This window comes from Monopterus albus, unplaced genomic scaffold (assembly GCF_001952655.1).
Source record: "Monopterus albus unplaced genomic scaffold, M_albus_1.0 scaffold162.1, whole genome shotgun sequence".
In the NCBI taxonomy this organism is placed as follows: Eukaryota; Metazoa; Chordata; class Actinopteri; order Synbranchiformes; family Synbranchidae; genus Monopterus; species Monopterus albus.
Window position 1 is genome coordinate 381,975 of NW_018128042.1, and position 16,406 is coordinate 398,380.

At 40.1% G+C, this 16,406-nt stretch overlaps 1 protein-coding gene across 1 annotated transcript; it reads left to right on the plus strand.

The window, feature by feature from the left end:
* The first annotated feature begins 1,766 nt into the window (after positions 1-1,766).
* slc35b3 (solute carrier family 35 member B3) lies at positions 1,767-10,879 on the plus strand. Its single transcript, XM_020615333.1, has 10 exons — positions 1,767-2,032; positions 4,236-4,478; positions 4,786-4,907; positions 5,053-5,207; positions 5,726-5,833; positions 5,957-6,054; positions 6,210-6,302; positions 7,640-7,751; positions 8,649-8,718; positions 9,889-10,879. The coding sequence occupies exons 2-10, from the start codon at positions 4,263-4,265 to the stop codon at positions 10,037-10,039; spliced, it is 1,125 nt and encodes a 374-aa protein (XP_020470989.1). The 5' UTR covers positions 1,767-2,032; positions 4,236-4,262; the 3' UTR covers positions 10,040-10,879.
* Positions 10,880-16,406: the final 5,527 nt, after the last annotated feature.

Sequence of the window (16,406 nt, forward strand, 5' to 3'; positions counted from 1 at the left end):
TTGGGCAAACTCCCATGAACCCTCCGCCACTCTGAAGAGGGTATAGAGCTGGTCCAGTGTTCCATGGCCAGGACGAAAACTGCATTGTTCCTCCTGAATCCGAGGTTCGACTATCGGTCGAATTCTCCTCTCCAGTACCCTGGCATAGACTTTCCCGGGGAGGCTGAGGAGTGTGATCCCCCTATAGTTGGAACACACCCTCCGGTCCCCCTTCTTAAAAAGAGGGACCACCACCCCGGTCTGCCAGTCCAGAGGCACTGTCCCCGACCGCCATGCGACGTTGCAGAGGCGTGTCAACCAAATCAGCCCAACAACATCCAGAGACTTAAGGTACTCAGGGCGGATGGAAGGAAGATGAATGAGGGAATGACAGGGATGTAGGAGAGGTAGAAAGCAAGGTAGACAATAAAAACAATTAGATGAGCAACCATACTGGCAACCATAGGATGATACTTAAAGATACTCCACCTAATTTCTTTTCAGCCACTAGAGGGTCTAGTGAGACTCAAACTCACACCACACCACTTTGCTGCCCCTCCCATCATGAAGCTATGACATTACAGTACTTAGGAATGCTTGGCTGCAAGAAACTGTGAAAAATGCAGCCACAAGTCCAAAATATGCATTAGTAATTGAGTAATCTTGGCAATCCAACAGAATACTGTGGTTACTGATAATGTCACACAAAGCATTAATATTACCCAAAGATCAAATTATTCCCAAATTAAAATCACATTAATTCAATACAAAGATAAAATCATGGTCATGCTAAGTTGCTACTGTTACCAAAATAATCACATTAGCTTCAGATGTTAATGCAGCTGCGAGAAAGAATGCTACATCTGAACCAAATGTGAGTCCTTTGGCTGCTTTTAACACTGTCAGAACCTCAAAAAGCCAAACCGATGTTAACCCTGGTTTTTGCTCTTTCTTTGCCTCACTCTCTCTGAGCAAAACCATTACTTTGCTCTGGCAGCCACTGTTTCTGACTTTCAGCAGACAAGAGTTTCTCCATGACGGACTATTTGAAATAACTACTCAGGTTCAAAACATTGGTTTTATATCCTTCACTAGATGGCAGACTAGGGCTAATTTATGGATCGCACTTTGAAAACACCGAGTAGAGAAACTGGAATAACAACAGAAAAGCTGTAGATGGCAGTTTTACGTGATTTATCAGGCAATATGTAAAATCTAAGTTAATGCATCTTTAAAAATTGATAACAACAACAACATTACTTTGTTGTAGAGTGTGCAACTTTAAAGTTTTATTTAATCAAAAACTGGCCATCTGACTATGGCAACTGCTTCAGACACATTTTTAGTAATGGAAGAAGTAGTCAGAGACTTAAAAGTAAATATCATAGGGTAAACATACTCTATTAGATATTATAACCAGATAGATAGAATACAATTCAAGTACCAGAAAGCAAAACGTACTGAAACTTGGTTTTGTCATATATGTATGTATATGATTTTTTTTTTTTTTTTTTTTTTTAAAGAAGTAAAATCTTGCCAAACCGGATTTACCAGAACAACTGCTATTTATGTGATGATGTGTGCAGCAGTGGTAATAGGAGATAGCAGGATGGATTCCTCTGGACAGGTAGGCTAAGATATGCAGCCTGGCACGTTTTGCGTGTACCAGAAGCCTTTACTAATTCATTTTTTTCTGTTTCTATCTCAAACTAACACGTATTAATATGACTGTACACACCTAATAAAGTTTTAGGGTTTATTTACCACACTCGTAACATGAAGTGATTCACCTGCTAAAGCGTGGATAACAAGGATAACGTCACAGTTCATAGGTTGGAGTAGAGCGGAAGTGGTTGGCTGTTCCTGCTACTGCATGAAGTGCAGGCAGCTTCCAACAAGCTAACAGGCTGTGTTTTGGTTGTTTGCTACCGGAGAAGAAAAATATGAAAACGAATGAAATGTGTGAAAGATGAAACCGGCAAATCAAATGCATTTCCCCGGCGTCGCCTCTGAAGAGGATACGCTAGCTTAAAGAAACCCGGAAGTGTTGAAGGTATTAGCTTGTGTCGGTAACGTTATCTTGCTGGTTGGGCTGAGAAAGCAAAGCCAAGCCAGTGATGAAATAGGACGATAAAAGTAATAGAATCATAAGATAACAGATTGTTGGGATTAACACTTGTCTTTGTAGGCTTATTCTATGCTAGCTAACGAATACACATCTTCTATGTCAGCTAAAATGTTAGCAACCGGCTAATGTCATATTCTTTGACATGTAACGTTAAGTGTTAGATTTTCGTATCACCTAACTACTTAAAAGCTAAAACTTGCTGAACGTGTACATGAATGCAGTGCAGCGATTTGGCGTCTTGATCTGAATTAATTTGTTCTAGTTAAGACATCGCAGAGCACAGATGTTTAGCTAGTTGTTTTTTTCTTTTAGCTAATTAATTTCCAGTTGCTTCAATGTGGAAAAATAAGAGACAAACACCATCCTTATGATTTTCTTGTTGGAGTAAAATTGTTATTTACACAACCGTGTTACCGATACTATGATTCATTTATTTCTATAGTCTGTGAAGAAAAACTGTATCAGAACATTTTCATAAGACAGTCCACAACCAATGTTGCAATAACAAAGTAGTTGCAGTCCAAAATGACCATATGAGTGGACGCAAACAAATAACAAAAACGGACCATTAATATCTAAGGTAGCTCTTAGAGATTTTCAGTTTCCATTATATGAAATTAATTATATTCTTTTCTTCTTTATAACATGAGAGTAGCCTATAGTGAGTGTGAGAATTCAGACTGGACAGTACAGCAGTAAATGCAGCACCAGACATATTTTCATTTTAGTGACCTTTCTTCTTTTATAGAGTTTTTTTTTTGTAATAACATTATGCCATCTGAGCAAGTAGTGTATTCACGGTAGGCATATCATGAAATGAAGTGACCGCAGTTAGCTGAGGAGGAAGGCAGAGGTGAGGGAGATGATGGCCACACAGTGCCACAGCTGGCTGCTCAGCCTGCTCAGCACACTTTAGTAACATATGCTCTGTGGCTAAGATGACATAACCCGATTTAATCCCTCAGACTTCTCAGCTATTTAAAACTGGCTTGGGTTTACTTAAGGCTTTAATGTTGAAATCTGTTTGACTTTCAGCTGCGCATTGTTGCTTGGAACACTGCAAATGTTGCCAGACTTCTTACTTTCCAGTTGTCCTGTGTTTGTGCACCTTGATGATGTGTGGGACAGGTCATTGTATTTAGGCTATCAAAATGATATTATTATGGCTCATATCTATTGGAAAATAATGCAAAGAGGAATACACCTATTTTGTAAATGAAAGATTTTAGTTTTTGATTTTTTTAATAACTTTCCAAAAAATAAAATAAACCACCATGTTTACACTATTCTAATTGTGGGTTAATGTAGACTGATAGAAAAACATGACAGTTTGATCCACTTAAACCTAACAAGATAAGAAAACTGAAGGGGTGTATACAGGTTACAATTATGCATGGGTTATGATAGTAATACAAAACAAGAACAACAGAGAATAACTGCAATAATGTCTAACAATGAAAAGCATAATTGTACCTCAAAGTATAATTGTTTGAAATAACATGTAACAGATTATAAATGTTTGAAATTTCTTAACTAAGGCTTCTGTGGAATACATGAACTCCACTGTATCATTATGTAGTAATACAGTCTGAGCAAGTGAGCATAAATACAGATACTCTATGTGCAGTAAAGGTATGTGAAAGCATCTCAAACTTTCTGACAATACCTCCTGTGTTACAGTGATGGTTTTTACAAAAACTGACTGGTATTATTGCAGACATGTTTACAGGTATACTATACCTCATTGCATGACAATGAGAGTGAGAATTTGCTATTCAAATAACACAGAGTGACTTCACCTGATTATCTGAGCAAGTCTTCCTTCTAGTGACACTGTCGCTGTTGTTACTTCTTCTGTCGCCATAAAAATGGGTGTGAGTATGACCAGTATCTTGCAGCTTTTAGTGAAGTTTGTCCAATCCATCTTCATTTGTTAGGTTTAACCACTTCATTATATCAGGTTAGTTAGATAATGCTTAAGGTCTGTCAATCTACATTGCTAATGTAATGTCTTTTTGAGCTCTTGCTCCTTGTTCCTATCAGTGATCTAGGCTGTGCTTGATGTCTGAACAGGAGAAAATTCTGTCCTATGTGATCATTGTCTAACACTCTCTTTATGTCCCCACAGGACCCTGCAGCCACAGACACAGACACAATGAGTGCCAAGTATGGCCTGGTGGGCTACAACAGTTCACGGAAGCACATTTCAATCTCCATCCCGTCATCCACAGAGGTGATGTCGCCACACATAAAGTCTGTTGAAGAGCTGAGGGTCCTGGGAATCAATCTGAGCAACTTCAGTGCCCCTACACAGTTCTTCATCTGTGTGGCTGGAGTCTTCCTCTTTTACCTCATCTATGGGTACCTGCAGGTAACACGGGAAGAAACAAGTGCAAACTGAGAGATACTGTCAAGTGCACACACACACACAGGCATAGGGTAAAATACAGTCAGCTGAAGTTTGTTACAGTGAAAGGATTGTGCTGTTGCCAAGGCTAGATGACAAAAGTTCCTATACTTCTTCTCCAGTGTTTACATCTGTTGTTTCATAAGGCAGCTACTGTATGTTCCAGTTTTTGTATTTGGAAAAAAAAAACTGGTACAAATGGTGTATAAGACAGCACAGTTGGCATATGACACTGTCAGCACTGCAATTCTTTATTTGACCCTCCATGCAGGAGCTGATATTTTCAGTGGAAGGATTCAAACCTTTTGGTTGGTACCTCACTCTGGTCCAGTTTGGCTTCTACTCCGTCTTTGGACTAGTGGAGCTACAGCTGACTCAGGACAAGCGCAGAAGGTACAGCTAACAAAATAATCTTGCTCTCACAAAAAAACTTCTCAAAGGTGCATACACTTTTTTAAGTATTAGCAAGGGTGGAAACAGCTTTATTTGTAAATTCTATTGAAGCAACATTTATTACCTTTTTCATTATGTCTTTTAGGATACCAGGGAAGACATATATGATCATAGCATTTCTAACAGTGGGAACCATGGGCCTGTCCAATACCTCTCTGGGTTACTTGAACTACCCTACACAGGTCATTTTCAAGTGCTGTAAACTCATCCCTGTCATGATTGGAGGAGTGTTTATACAAAGTAAGCTTATTCTGCTGTCACTGTATTATACACAGACATTACAGATCCAACTACATACATGTGTGTCCTTGTACTGGTGCTTCTGACTTGCTTCTTTATTTCCTTTACTGTACATAATTTTGCTCTTTCATACTAATGATTATATGTGTTACTCTGTGGCTATTAACACTGCAACTGTTCGGCTGTTGTCTTCTGTGTTACAGTATGAAATTATTTGATTTGTGGTTTTATTAGTAGCATTTTAATGCAAGTCCAGTGTGAACTTGATTTAAGAAAACAGTGCTTGAGGGGAAGTCCTCTTCTGATGCAATGTCCAAATGTAGGTTCTTTGTGTTTGTGATGTTGTAAACAGTTTTGAAGTTTTACCAGTACCATGTATTTCACTGTGGATGTTGGCATAATCTGTGAAGATTCTTTCTTGGTTTCCTTTGTAAGGTCATGATTTGATTTAGTGACATTTTAGGAGGATTGCAGATGAAGCATACAAAGTGATTCAGTGCTACATGTTTGTGTCCCAGGTAAACGCTACAATGTGCCTGATGTGTCTGCTGCCGTCTGCATGAGCCTGGGACTCATCTGGTTTACACTAGCTGACAGTAAAGTGGCCCCTAACTTCAACGTCACAGGTGATTCCTTCTAGATCCAACAGCAAACTGCAGAAGTTCCACAACCATTCAGTATTAGTTTGCTTAAGTTTTAGTTTGTACATCCTAAAAAAGTGTGTATATGCATGTTTGTGTGACATACAGGTGTCCTCCTCATCTCCCTGGCACTGTGTGCAGACGCTGCCATTGGAAACATGCAGGAGAAAGCCATGAAACTTCATAATGGCTCCAACTCTGAAATGGTACCTGTGTATGATACAGTCTATGTACACAATAAAATTTCTAAGTCAAGCAAATGTGTGCACATGTAATCCTGCTTCACTGTCAACAAAACCAGACTGTGCCCTGTCTTTTGGCTGTGATGTCACTGACTGGTCATATGGCATTGTGTTGACAGGTGCTGTACTCGTACTCTATTGGTTTTGTGTACATACTGATAGGCCTGCTCTGTGTGGGTGGGCTGAGGCCAGCAGCGGCATTCTGCTCAGAGGTCAGTATAAACTAATACAATATGAATACATAGTGTACCTGTGAGTGAGGAAAACTCCAAATGTCTATGGCACTGGTCAGTACTTATGACACTATGGTCACCTCGGTGTGTCGGCCAGAACACCACTTAAGGCCCATACATTCCCAGAATGAATCAGGTGCTTGAAGTTGCAGTTAACGATCCTTTAATCCAATTTCTCATACAAAGATTACATGTGGGTGTGGTTTTCCTGCAAATAATATAGATACAAATACAATGAATAAGGATTTAAGATATATGCACCTTATAAGCACATTACCGTATGCATAAGTATAATACATATTAACGTAAGGCTGGATGAGCAAAGTATACAGAGATCTGTTATGTGTAAACTAATTCGAAATTAAGTTACCACACATGCTTAAGGAACACATCCTGTATCGGTTACAAACAAACCAAATGCTCTTATTGTAAAGGTCTAACCGGATATACCACTCCCGGTGGAGTCACAACCCCCGTTTAGCGGTATATGTGACAAACCCGTCTTTAGCGTCGTAACATACATGTTTACAGAAACACCATGCAGTTTATAAACACACTGGTAACTTAAACAGTGAAACTGTAAACGCACTATGAACCGTGCACAAGAGAAAACAGATCCTAGGTCGAGCCAAATCATTCAACTAAGAGGCGTACATGAAACGAAAGGAAGTGCATAGCGAGAATAACAAGGTTAGCGACGTGCACTATTAATGAACACTTGACCAGCTATCACATACAACCGTTTCCCCATAAACCCTTAAAGGGCCCATAACTGATAATACTTACATAGTATTAACGCACAACCACATATCTCCATCACTAAGTAGACAAGCACCACTCGACACCCATACTACACCCCAGTGGAAGTGACATCAATAGTTCTACATCATGCTTCAACTTAAAGGGCCCTGACCTAGGAAAGTAACCACTACAGTATAAACTTTGGGCCTTTTTTACAGTACCTATGGTATGAAATGCATCTACATACGGACTCTGTGAATTAAGCATTATATTCATCTTTAATTGTAGAAGGATTACTAAACTTATGTCCAGTTTCATATTTATAAATTAATTAGTTCAAATAAACAACATGTGATAAACTGTATTTCTGCTCTTAGAATTTTCTGGAGTGTGACAGGCTGCTGCTTTTTTATTTAAGCTGTATATCCTTTGACTATAGTTGAATTGTTTACAATAAAAACCTTACAGTTCACAAATGTGTTTACTTTCTTTGAATTTTTGTGTGACATTCTGATGTTCTTGCAGCATCAGGAAGATGGAGTGTGCAGTAATGTTTATCCTCTTTACTCTTCCAGCACCCTGTCAGGACATACGGTTATGCATTCCTCTTCTCTCTTACGGGTTATTTCGGCATTTCCTTTGTTCTGGCCTTGATCAAGCTCTTTGGTGCCCTGGTTGCAGTAACAGGTCAGAACTGTTTGTCTAAATTTATTTCTCTTGACTCTTTGGTAACATGTTTATTTCATGGGTTCTGTATTTTCCAAATATTTTACTGGTAACTTTCCTCATAATTTTCTTAAAATTAGCTTGTACACTGTTAATCACAATTGTATTTCCAAGAAAGGCCTATGCAATTTTGTACTAATTGGGAAATGAAGAGGTTGTTAGTTGCTATAGCTATTAGGTACCTGCTCATCATTTCCAAGGTTTTCTATCAGGTAAGTGAAAAACAAGTTATGAACAGGTGTCAATAGCCATCAGTTTCCTAAACCGACTAATACAAATATCTCATGTATCAGTTATTGTGGGATAAGCTGACTTAGTTTAACTTGGTTTTGGTAGTGCAGATCACTGGTTCACAAAGCGAGTGCTGTAAGAGCAGACAAAGGGTCATACAAGATGTACAGTATTTCCATTTGTTGCCGTATATTTTTAGCTACATTTTATCACGATATGATGCAGATTTTACAATAATGACATTTTGATTAGCTACATTTTCAATTGTATGATAGATGGTAGTATACCTACTTGCTGTTATGCCACAACTAAGACTACTAACAACAGTTTACGACTGCCAGTTGTGATAATAGTCAGTTTTCCAGTACTCAGATTTTTAATGGAGGGATGCCATGAGGTTGAAAAAAAATTGAAACTGTGCTGTTGCAAACCACAGCTGTTGATAGTAAATTGCATCAGAATTCAAAGTGTATTTTAAATAATTATACTGAACAATAACAATATATTTTCCAGCCAAAGAAAAATCTCCAGTTTAGAAAGCTATGTCTTATTTCTTATTTGTAATTAAGGGAAATAAAGCTAATGAACTTGCACTGATAGTACCATGAATGTTTTACTCCTTTACAGTGACCACTGGGAGAAAGGCCATGACTATCATACTTTCTTTCATGTTCTTCACAAAGCCTTTCACTTTTCAGTAAGTATTGTCACCTTTTGACTTTGATCGGTTTTATTTTTCTACAGTGTGACCATTGATCTCTCCTTGGACTAATAAAGCTTGATTTGGATTCCCTGCCCCCAGTTTTCATGTCCTCGGTCCATTTTCAAACCTTGACCTCTCCTTGTCCTTTACTCTCTTGTTCACCCTCTAGCTCCACTGTGCTGTCAAAAGTTTCTCATTTTCTCCTGTTCTGGTTGTTCATCGTGACTTTCACCAAACTCACATACACACAAGATGCAAACATTTTTTGGTTGTCTTAATGGCCAACTTTGTTCACCCTCCAGCTGGTGTGTGCAGTTTTTAACCAAGGAATTTATTGAGTGTGTGTTTATATTTGATTTATATACTTCCATAGGAAAATTGAACATAGTGAAATACAGAGGGGTGACATTTAAACGGAAAACAAATTCAAACCTAAATGAACATAGTCTTATTGGTGCTGGACTGCAGCAACACCTGCATTGCTCTTTGACACAGATCACAAAAATCTGTAGAGTTCTAGTGAAGGACTGTAGCACGATAAGTTATACCCGCATTGAAGGTTTTGATGATGTGCTGCTGACCAACACACCAGCCCCAAATTTTCCGTAGGTGTTTAACTTGGCTGATATCTTGTGACGGTGGAGCTGATGGCATAAATTTACATTTTCATATCCATCAATCCATTTGGTGACCCTTTGTTTATTTTAGTTGTTCCTTTGTCACCTGTCTATATATACATTACATTTCCATGTATCTCTTTAATTTCCTACTAGTAAGATGGTTTTACCAATTTCAAAAAATTGGCATGCCAAACCTAACAATTTCCCATATCTGGTGTACAGCATACTAAAGCTGTATGAAAATAATACATTAACTCCCTGTTTTGAAAACTTCATGCAGTGACATATTCCATTCACAATTACCAGCCCATTTTAAACTATAAGATGACCTGAGCGTCAAGGTAAGTAATGTTATGTTGTAAAGCTGGTGCCCTGTGGAATTTTCTTATGAACACAGTTTGTGTTCACAAAGTGTTTTTCACAAAAACAGTGCTTAGACTTGAAGTTTAACGAACAGACAAGTTGAATAAATTCCCTTCCTCATAAAATATAGTACCACTCCATTTCTGCCATCCCTTAAAAATAGCATTCTTTCCCTCCTCAGGTACATCTGGGGCGGCCTTCTGGTGCTTTTTGGCATCTTTTTGAATGTTTACAGTAAGAACAGAGATAAAATGAAGCTTCCCTCTATCAAGGAACTCAGGAGTCGGCTGCTGTCAAGAAAGAAAGTCAGTTTTCTCTCACAAGATGTATAGGAGACACCCAGTGACACATTGGAAGTCCTGCACAGGCAGATCATATGTCTGCCCATACGTAGAGTTGGCCCCCCTGTCTTGGGGGATATGCTGTGCATATGCCTGAGCTACAGGCCTCATCAGGACCAACAGTCAGCCAAGGATGGATATACAGGGTTTCACCACCAATCACCTTCACAAATGGCTGACATGACTAAAATATGATGAGTGATGGAGTCTCTGCATCCTGTCTCTATGAAATTACTCTTACTTGCAGCAAAGTGAAGGAACTGTTACTATATTGTAAAAGGGATCAGTGGCCAGTGAGCTCTTGTGAAATGGTGCCCCACAGAAACCTATCTAACATGGATCACACCAAGACACTAATGGACAGCCAGCGCCTTAGCTAACCAAATCACAGTTTTGCACTGGAACCTATACCTAAATTATTGAGAAGCCAGACAAAAATGAAACCGTGGAGGAAAGGACGACAGAGAGAAAAGTTAGTGTCCTGTCTGAGATGAATGTATGACCACCACCTTGAAAGAAAAAGATCCATTGGGCTAAAAATAAATACGTGTTCCCATGTATGACAAAGACAAAATAAAAGTTGTTTTACATAATTATTCTTTATAAAAGTGGCTTTTTTCATTGTGACTTGGTAATTTATATCTAACTGTAACCTAAATCATGAAAAATGTGTGATCTTTGTCATTATATGGTGACATTTTGACAAATATGGAGAAATCTGTTCAACTGTACATAAACATTGTCTACTGCAATAATCTGCTAACTGTGTGTTTGGGTGAAACGGTGCCACCTTTTTTACAATAAAACAGGCAGATGTTTCTCTTAAAAGTTCATCCGGTGTTTTCCATCTATGTGTGTGTGTGAGCGAGAGAGAGACTCATCAGCCAGCCCTTATTTTCTCCCTTTGCACAGCTTGAGAGAAGACTTGAAATGTTGCCAAACTGTGTGTGTGTTTATCCATCCAGTGGCCTTAGGCATGTTTGATTAGGAGTTCTGAAAAAAACAGCAGTGCTAGACAGAAAATAAACAGGGGTCTTCACAATGTGAGTGTGGCTGTCCATTCAGATCTATCCTGTGGACTAGTCTTTTCTATGCCACTGTTGTGGCACTCTCGAAGACCTGTTTGAAGGTTGAGACTTGGTTTGAGTGCTCATGTTAGACTTGGATTTAGGTTAGCGTAAAGGATGGGGTTTGGCAAATAGATCTGATGATGAAAATTAGGCAGCTAGGAAATGCGTTACAAAATGTCCTCAGGTTGTGACTGTGTGTGTGTGTGTGTGTGTGTGTGTGTTGTTCACATGAATGCCAGTCTGCATTCTGTTTAAGTTTGTCTAAGTTTTTTTTTTCTCTTCTCTAGTAGTTGAAATGGTTTCCTTGCTGACATTAGTGTTTCTACCAGTGATGGGTTTACATTACTGTGTAATTGCATAGTGGATGTCCAAGTGTTGCTGTCTTTCATATGTACTGTACATTCCTTTCAATGATAGAAATATCATTGTACATCTGCTTATATAGAGAAAATGCAATACAGTGCATAAGTAGTCATTGCCCAAGAGATCTGTGCTTGTCCAGTCCTGTTCACTTGTGGAGCTCTTTTGATTTGGAGCACTATGTGATGATAATAGTGCTGCAATGCTGTAATAGATGCTCTCTAACATTGGATCCAGATAACACTTTTTTTTGTTTGTTTGATAAGACTGTCACTGTATCCGATTACACAGTTATAGATTCATATATTCTTGCCGTGACTTTGGTGAGGGATATGACAGACTACACATTGGTAGCTAACAAATCGCAGCCTGTTGTGAACAAAAGAGCAAGCTGTGCTCCTATTGACCAGTGTCACCCCAACACATCATAGAAGCAGAAAAACTTCTGACATACCAAACTTTGTGAGTACGCTGTATGGGATCCCAGAAACATCATCAAATCATTTATTGTGATCATTTATAAATCACTCAGCACCCGTTTTCAGTCCCCACACCCTACAGCTGTCAGGTTGGGCAATTATCAGGGCTAAATCATGTAGACGGAATGAGGTATAAGAGGGGACTTTAAAATGCTTTTATGTTTTTTAATTTATTTATCAGATATCGGTCCTGCTGTTGGGTTGTTGCCCTCCTATGGCCCTGTCCAGCTCTCCTGGCCCAACGGCCAGTTTCCTAGTAGCTCCTCCATGCTCTTGAGACTGTGCTGAGAGACAGCAAACCTTCTTGCAACTGCAAGTATGAGTGTGCGGACTACCTGTGCAGGCTGATTGGACTGCAGGTACCCCCTCATACTACCAGTAGTGACAAGGACACTAGCAAAACCAAAACTTGAGAAGAATCAGTCAGGAAGGATAAAGAAAGAGCATTTGTCTGTGGCCACCACATGCAGAACCGTGTGGTGGCCACCTCAACCAAGCACCTCAACTGTGAGAGACAGAATCTACAAAAAAATTCCAGTAAATCACATTGTTGGATTTTTAAATAATTTATTTCCATTGTATTGCATGAAATAAGTATTTGATCACCTACCAACCAGCAAGAATTCTGGCTCTCACAAACCTGTTAGTTTGACTTTAAGAAGCCCTCCTATCCTCCACTCATTGCCTGTATTAATTGCACCTGTTTGAACTCGTTACCTGTATAAAAGACACCTGTCCACACACTCAATCTATCAAACTCCAACTTCTCCACTATGGGTAAGACCAAAGAACTGTCTAAGGACACTAGGGGCAAAATTGTAGACCTGCACAAGGCTGGGATGGGCTACAGGACCATAGGCAAACAGCTTGGTGAGAAGGCAACAACTGTTGGTGCAATTATTAGAAAATGGAAGAAATTCAAGATGCCTGTCAATCTCCCTTGGACTGGGGCTCCATGCAAGATCTCGCCTCGTGGAGTATCAATGATCCTGAGAAAGGTGAGGGATCAGCCTAGAACTACACGGGAGGACCTGGTCAATGACCTGAAGAGAGCTGGGACCACAGTCTCAACGGTTACCATTAGTAACACACTACACCGTCATGGCTTAAAATCCTGCAGCGCACGCAAAGTCCCTCTGCTCAAGCCAGCACATGTCCAGGCTCGTCTGAAGTTTGCCAAATACCATATGGATGATCCAGACTCCTCTGGATCATTCAGATGGGAGAAGGTCATGTGGTCAGATGAGTACAATCCCAAGAACACCATCCCAACCGTGAAGCATGGGGGTGGAAACATCATGCTTTGGGGGTGCTTTTCTGAAAAGGGGACAGGACGACTGCACCGTATTGAGGAGAGGATGGTTGGGGCCATGTATCGCGAGATTTTGGGCAACAACCTCCTTCCCTCAGTAAGCATTGAAGATGGGTCGTGGCTGGGTCTTCCAGCATGACTATGACCCCAAACACACAGCCAGGGCAACTAAGGAGTGGCTCCGTAAGAAGCATTTCAAGGTCCTGGAGTGGCCTAGCCAGTCTCCAGACCTTAACCCAACAGAAAATCTATGGAGGGAGCTGAAACTCCGTGTTGCCCAGCGACAGCCCCAAAACCTGAAAGATCTGGAGAAGACCTGTACGGAGGAGTGGGCCAAAATCCCTGCTGCAGTGTGTGCAAACCTGGTCAAGAACTACAGAAAACATCTGACCTCTGTAATTGTAAACAAAAGTTTCGGTACCAAATATTAAGTTCTATTTTTCTATTGTATCAAATACTTATTTCATGCAATAAAATGGAAATAAATTATTTAAAAATCTTAATGTGATTTTCTGGAATTTTTTGTAGATTCTGTCTCTCACAGTTGAGGTGCACCTACGATGAAAATTACAGATCTGTCCATTCTTTGGAAGTGGGAAAACTTGAAAAATTAGCGGTGTATCAAATACTTATTTGCCCCACTGTATATGAATTATTGCAAGTGATTAGAAATGCTGCTTTTTAACCTTGGACCTACAATCCTCCTTGCTGAAGTGTCCTGATGTCCTGTCCATGTACCACTTAATTGGACCTCTCAGTGGAGATAGGCAGGTACTGCAATTAGAGAGTTTTGCTACAGAGGTCAGTAAAATGTTAAATCAAGCATGTCTATTACTATAAATCATAATAAACATTTGAATTAGGCTAGGATTAAATTGAGAACGCATGATGCAGTGGTTAACACTGTTGCCTCAGCAAGAAGGTTCTCGGTTTGAACCTTGCAGCCATTTGGGGTCTTCCTGTTTGAGTCTGCATGTTCTCCCTGTGCCTGCCTGGGTACACCGGGTTCCGCCCGCATTCCAAAAACAGGCAGGTTTGGTTGACTGGCGATTCTAAATTGTCCGACAATGTGAATGTGAGTGTGAATGCTTGTCTGTGATTTTTAGCCCCATAATAGATGGTGATCTGTTTAGATATACCCCACCTCTTGCCCATTGTCAGCTGGGACTGGCTCCAGCCCCTCTTTGACCATCTACGGGATAAGCAGTGTAGATAATGGATGGATATGTTGGGAATGTTTGAGAATACTTTTGTCCTTGATGATCATTTTGGGTCTTCATGTATGTGTGTGTGCTACTGCCATAGCTTGGTGTGAAATGACTAAGACTTGCCAGCTCAGTAGGAGGTAGCTGAGTGTGGCTCTCTCTGTGATCCTAATAGAGGCCCAGATATTACATTCTCACTTCCAAGCAGGAAATCTAAGCCTGGGCCAATTAGTAATTTGGTATTTCATAAAATTTGGCAGCTTGTGTCTGATGACAAACTGACAAGAGATGCTTTCTACTCCAGGGAACCTTTGGCAGTGGAGCAGTACACACATATGCACACTGAGGACTACAAAGTTTTTCTGCCAAAAAAAAAGTGACAAGTGTTGCACAGACTGGGAGCCTGTAACTCAATTGAAAACAGAAAATGATTGGATGCATTCTTGTTTGTCTGCAGATTAGGGTTTCACACAAGAACAAAATGGGAAAAATACTGTCTTTAAGAGGTCCTTTTTTATGATATACAGTGCCTCACTTAACTACCGGGTTTATATGATTGATGAACTGTGAAACAGTCCATTAGAGGTTGAGAGGTCATGTTGCAATGTTAAAACATTACTTTGCCATTATATACACCTTTGATGCAGAGTGTGCAGTACTACCTCATCGCTATGGGAACGGCTGTTCTCTTCCAGCTCCCTGAAAGGTCATTATGGGATGGGAAAGCCCAGTTGACCCAAGGCAAAGTACATCATTTGTCTTTTAGCACCAAGAGAACACACCTAACAAAGCAGGCTGACCACTACTAGAACGCTGAGGATTTGGGCGTTTTTTTTAAGCCACGTAGGAATTTGCCATTCACTGAAGTCAGCTGTTTTTATTGTTTTAGACAAACATTCTACTTATTTTAATCTTTAGTGACTTTATTGTGTGTATTATTGTCTCTTTATTAAGGCTATGAAATGTGAATATATAGCGTTGGTTCTTTGTATCATTAGGGAAGGAATGTTTGACATAACTACTTTTAATGCAAAGATTATAAAACTAATATGAAGGAACATTTAAGAAATCACTAAATCCAAAATCCATTTACTTTAATTCAGATAGGCCTCTGGTACTGCTTGCCATATATGGAAATAGTGATGTAGTGAGCTGTCACCTTCTATAGAAGATCTCTGATGGTGAGATGTGACCCCAGGGGCATTCTGGGATTGGGTGGGCCTGCCGATTCAAGTGCTATGAGAGATGCTAGGAAAAGCACATTACTGTTCCTGCGGTTCTGTAATAAAGCTGCAAAAGACAAGTCAGGCCTCCATTGCCATCATTTACACTGCTCTTTTATTTTATTTTCCTTTTACCCTTTTCTCTTTCTTTCTCCTTTTCCTTCTCCCACTCCCGCTTCATCCTCCAGCATCCCCACTCCCTAACACACACACCTGGTAACCTAGGCCACCCAGCCTCTGCTCTCACATGGCTACAGCCCATCCTAATAAATAATGGGAGGTATCTGGAGCTCATCATCCCAACAAACAGGCTGCTATATAATATGCGGTCCACTTCAGATGGGTTGCTATGTAATATGTCGCCCGACCTCAGATAGCCACAGTGGAGGAGGGTTGGCAGCCCATTTGTTATGGGTGCAATCGGTTCATGAGGGCAGACACACAGCGACTGTCACAGAGACATGCACACACAATCTCTCTCTCTCTTTCTCACACACACACAGTGGTGGACATACTGTACACATGTGCGTGCTTTGTTTTCATTTCTTGTGGGGACTTTACAATGACTTACATTCATTTCCTGTAGACTTATCCTAACCTTAACCATAACCACTATATGCCTAACCCTAACACTTAACCTAACCTCAGCCTAACCTTAACCCATGTTGCCATCCTAAAATTCAGTGTTTTGGCCGAGTCCCCACAATGT

What these genes read in the sequence shown, in the direction of transcription:
- slc35b3 (XM_020615333.1), top strand. Translation starts at nt 4,263, where the DNA reads ATGAGTGCCAAGTATGGCCTGGTGGGCTACAACAGTTCACGGAAGCAC. An exon ending in CCCTAACTTCAACGTCACAG is followed by an intron (nt 5,834 to 5,956) that starts GTGATTCCTTCT and finishes TGTGACATACAG; the next exon opens with GTGTCCTCCTCATCTCCCTG. An exon ending in ATGGCTCCAACTCTGAAATG is followed by an intron (nt 6,055 to 6,209) that starts GTACCTGTGTAT and finishes TTGTGTTGACAG; the next exon opens with GTGCTGTACTCGTACTCTAT.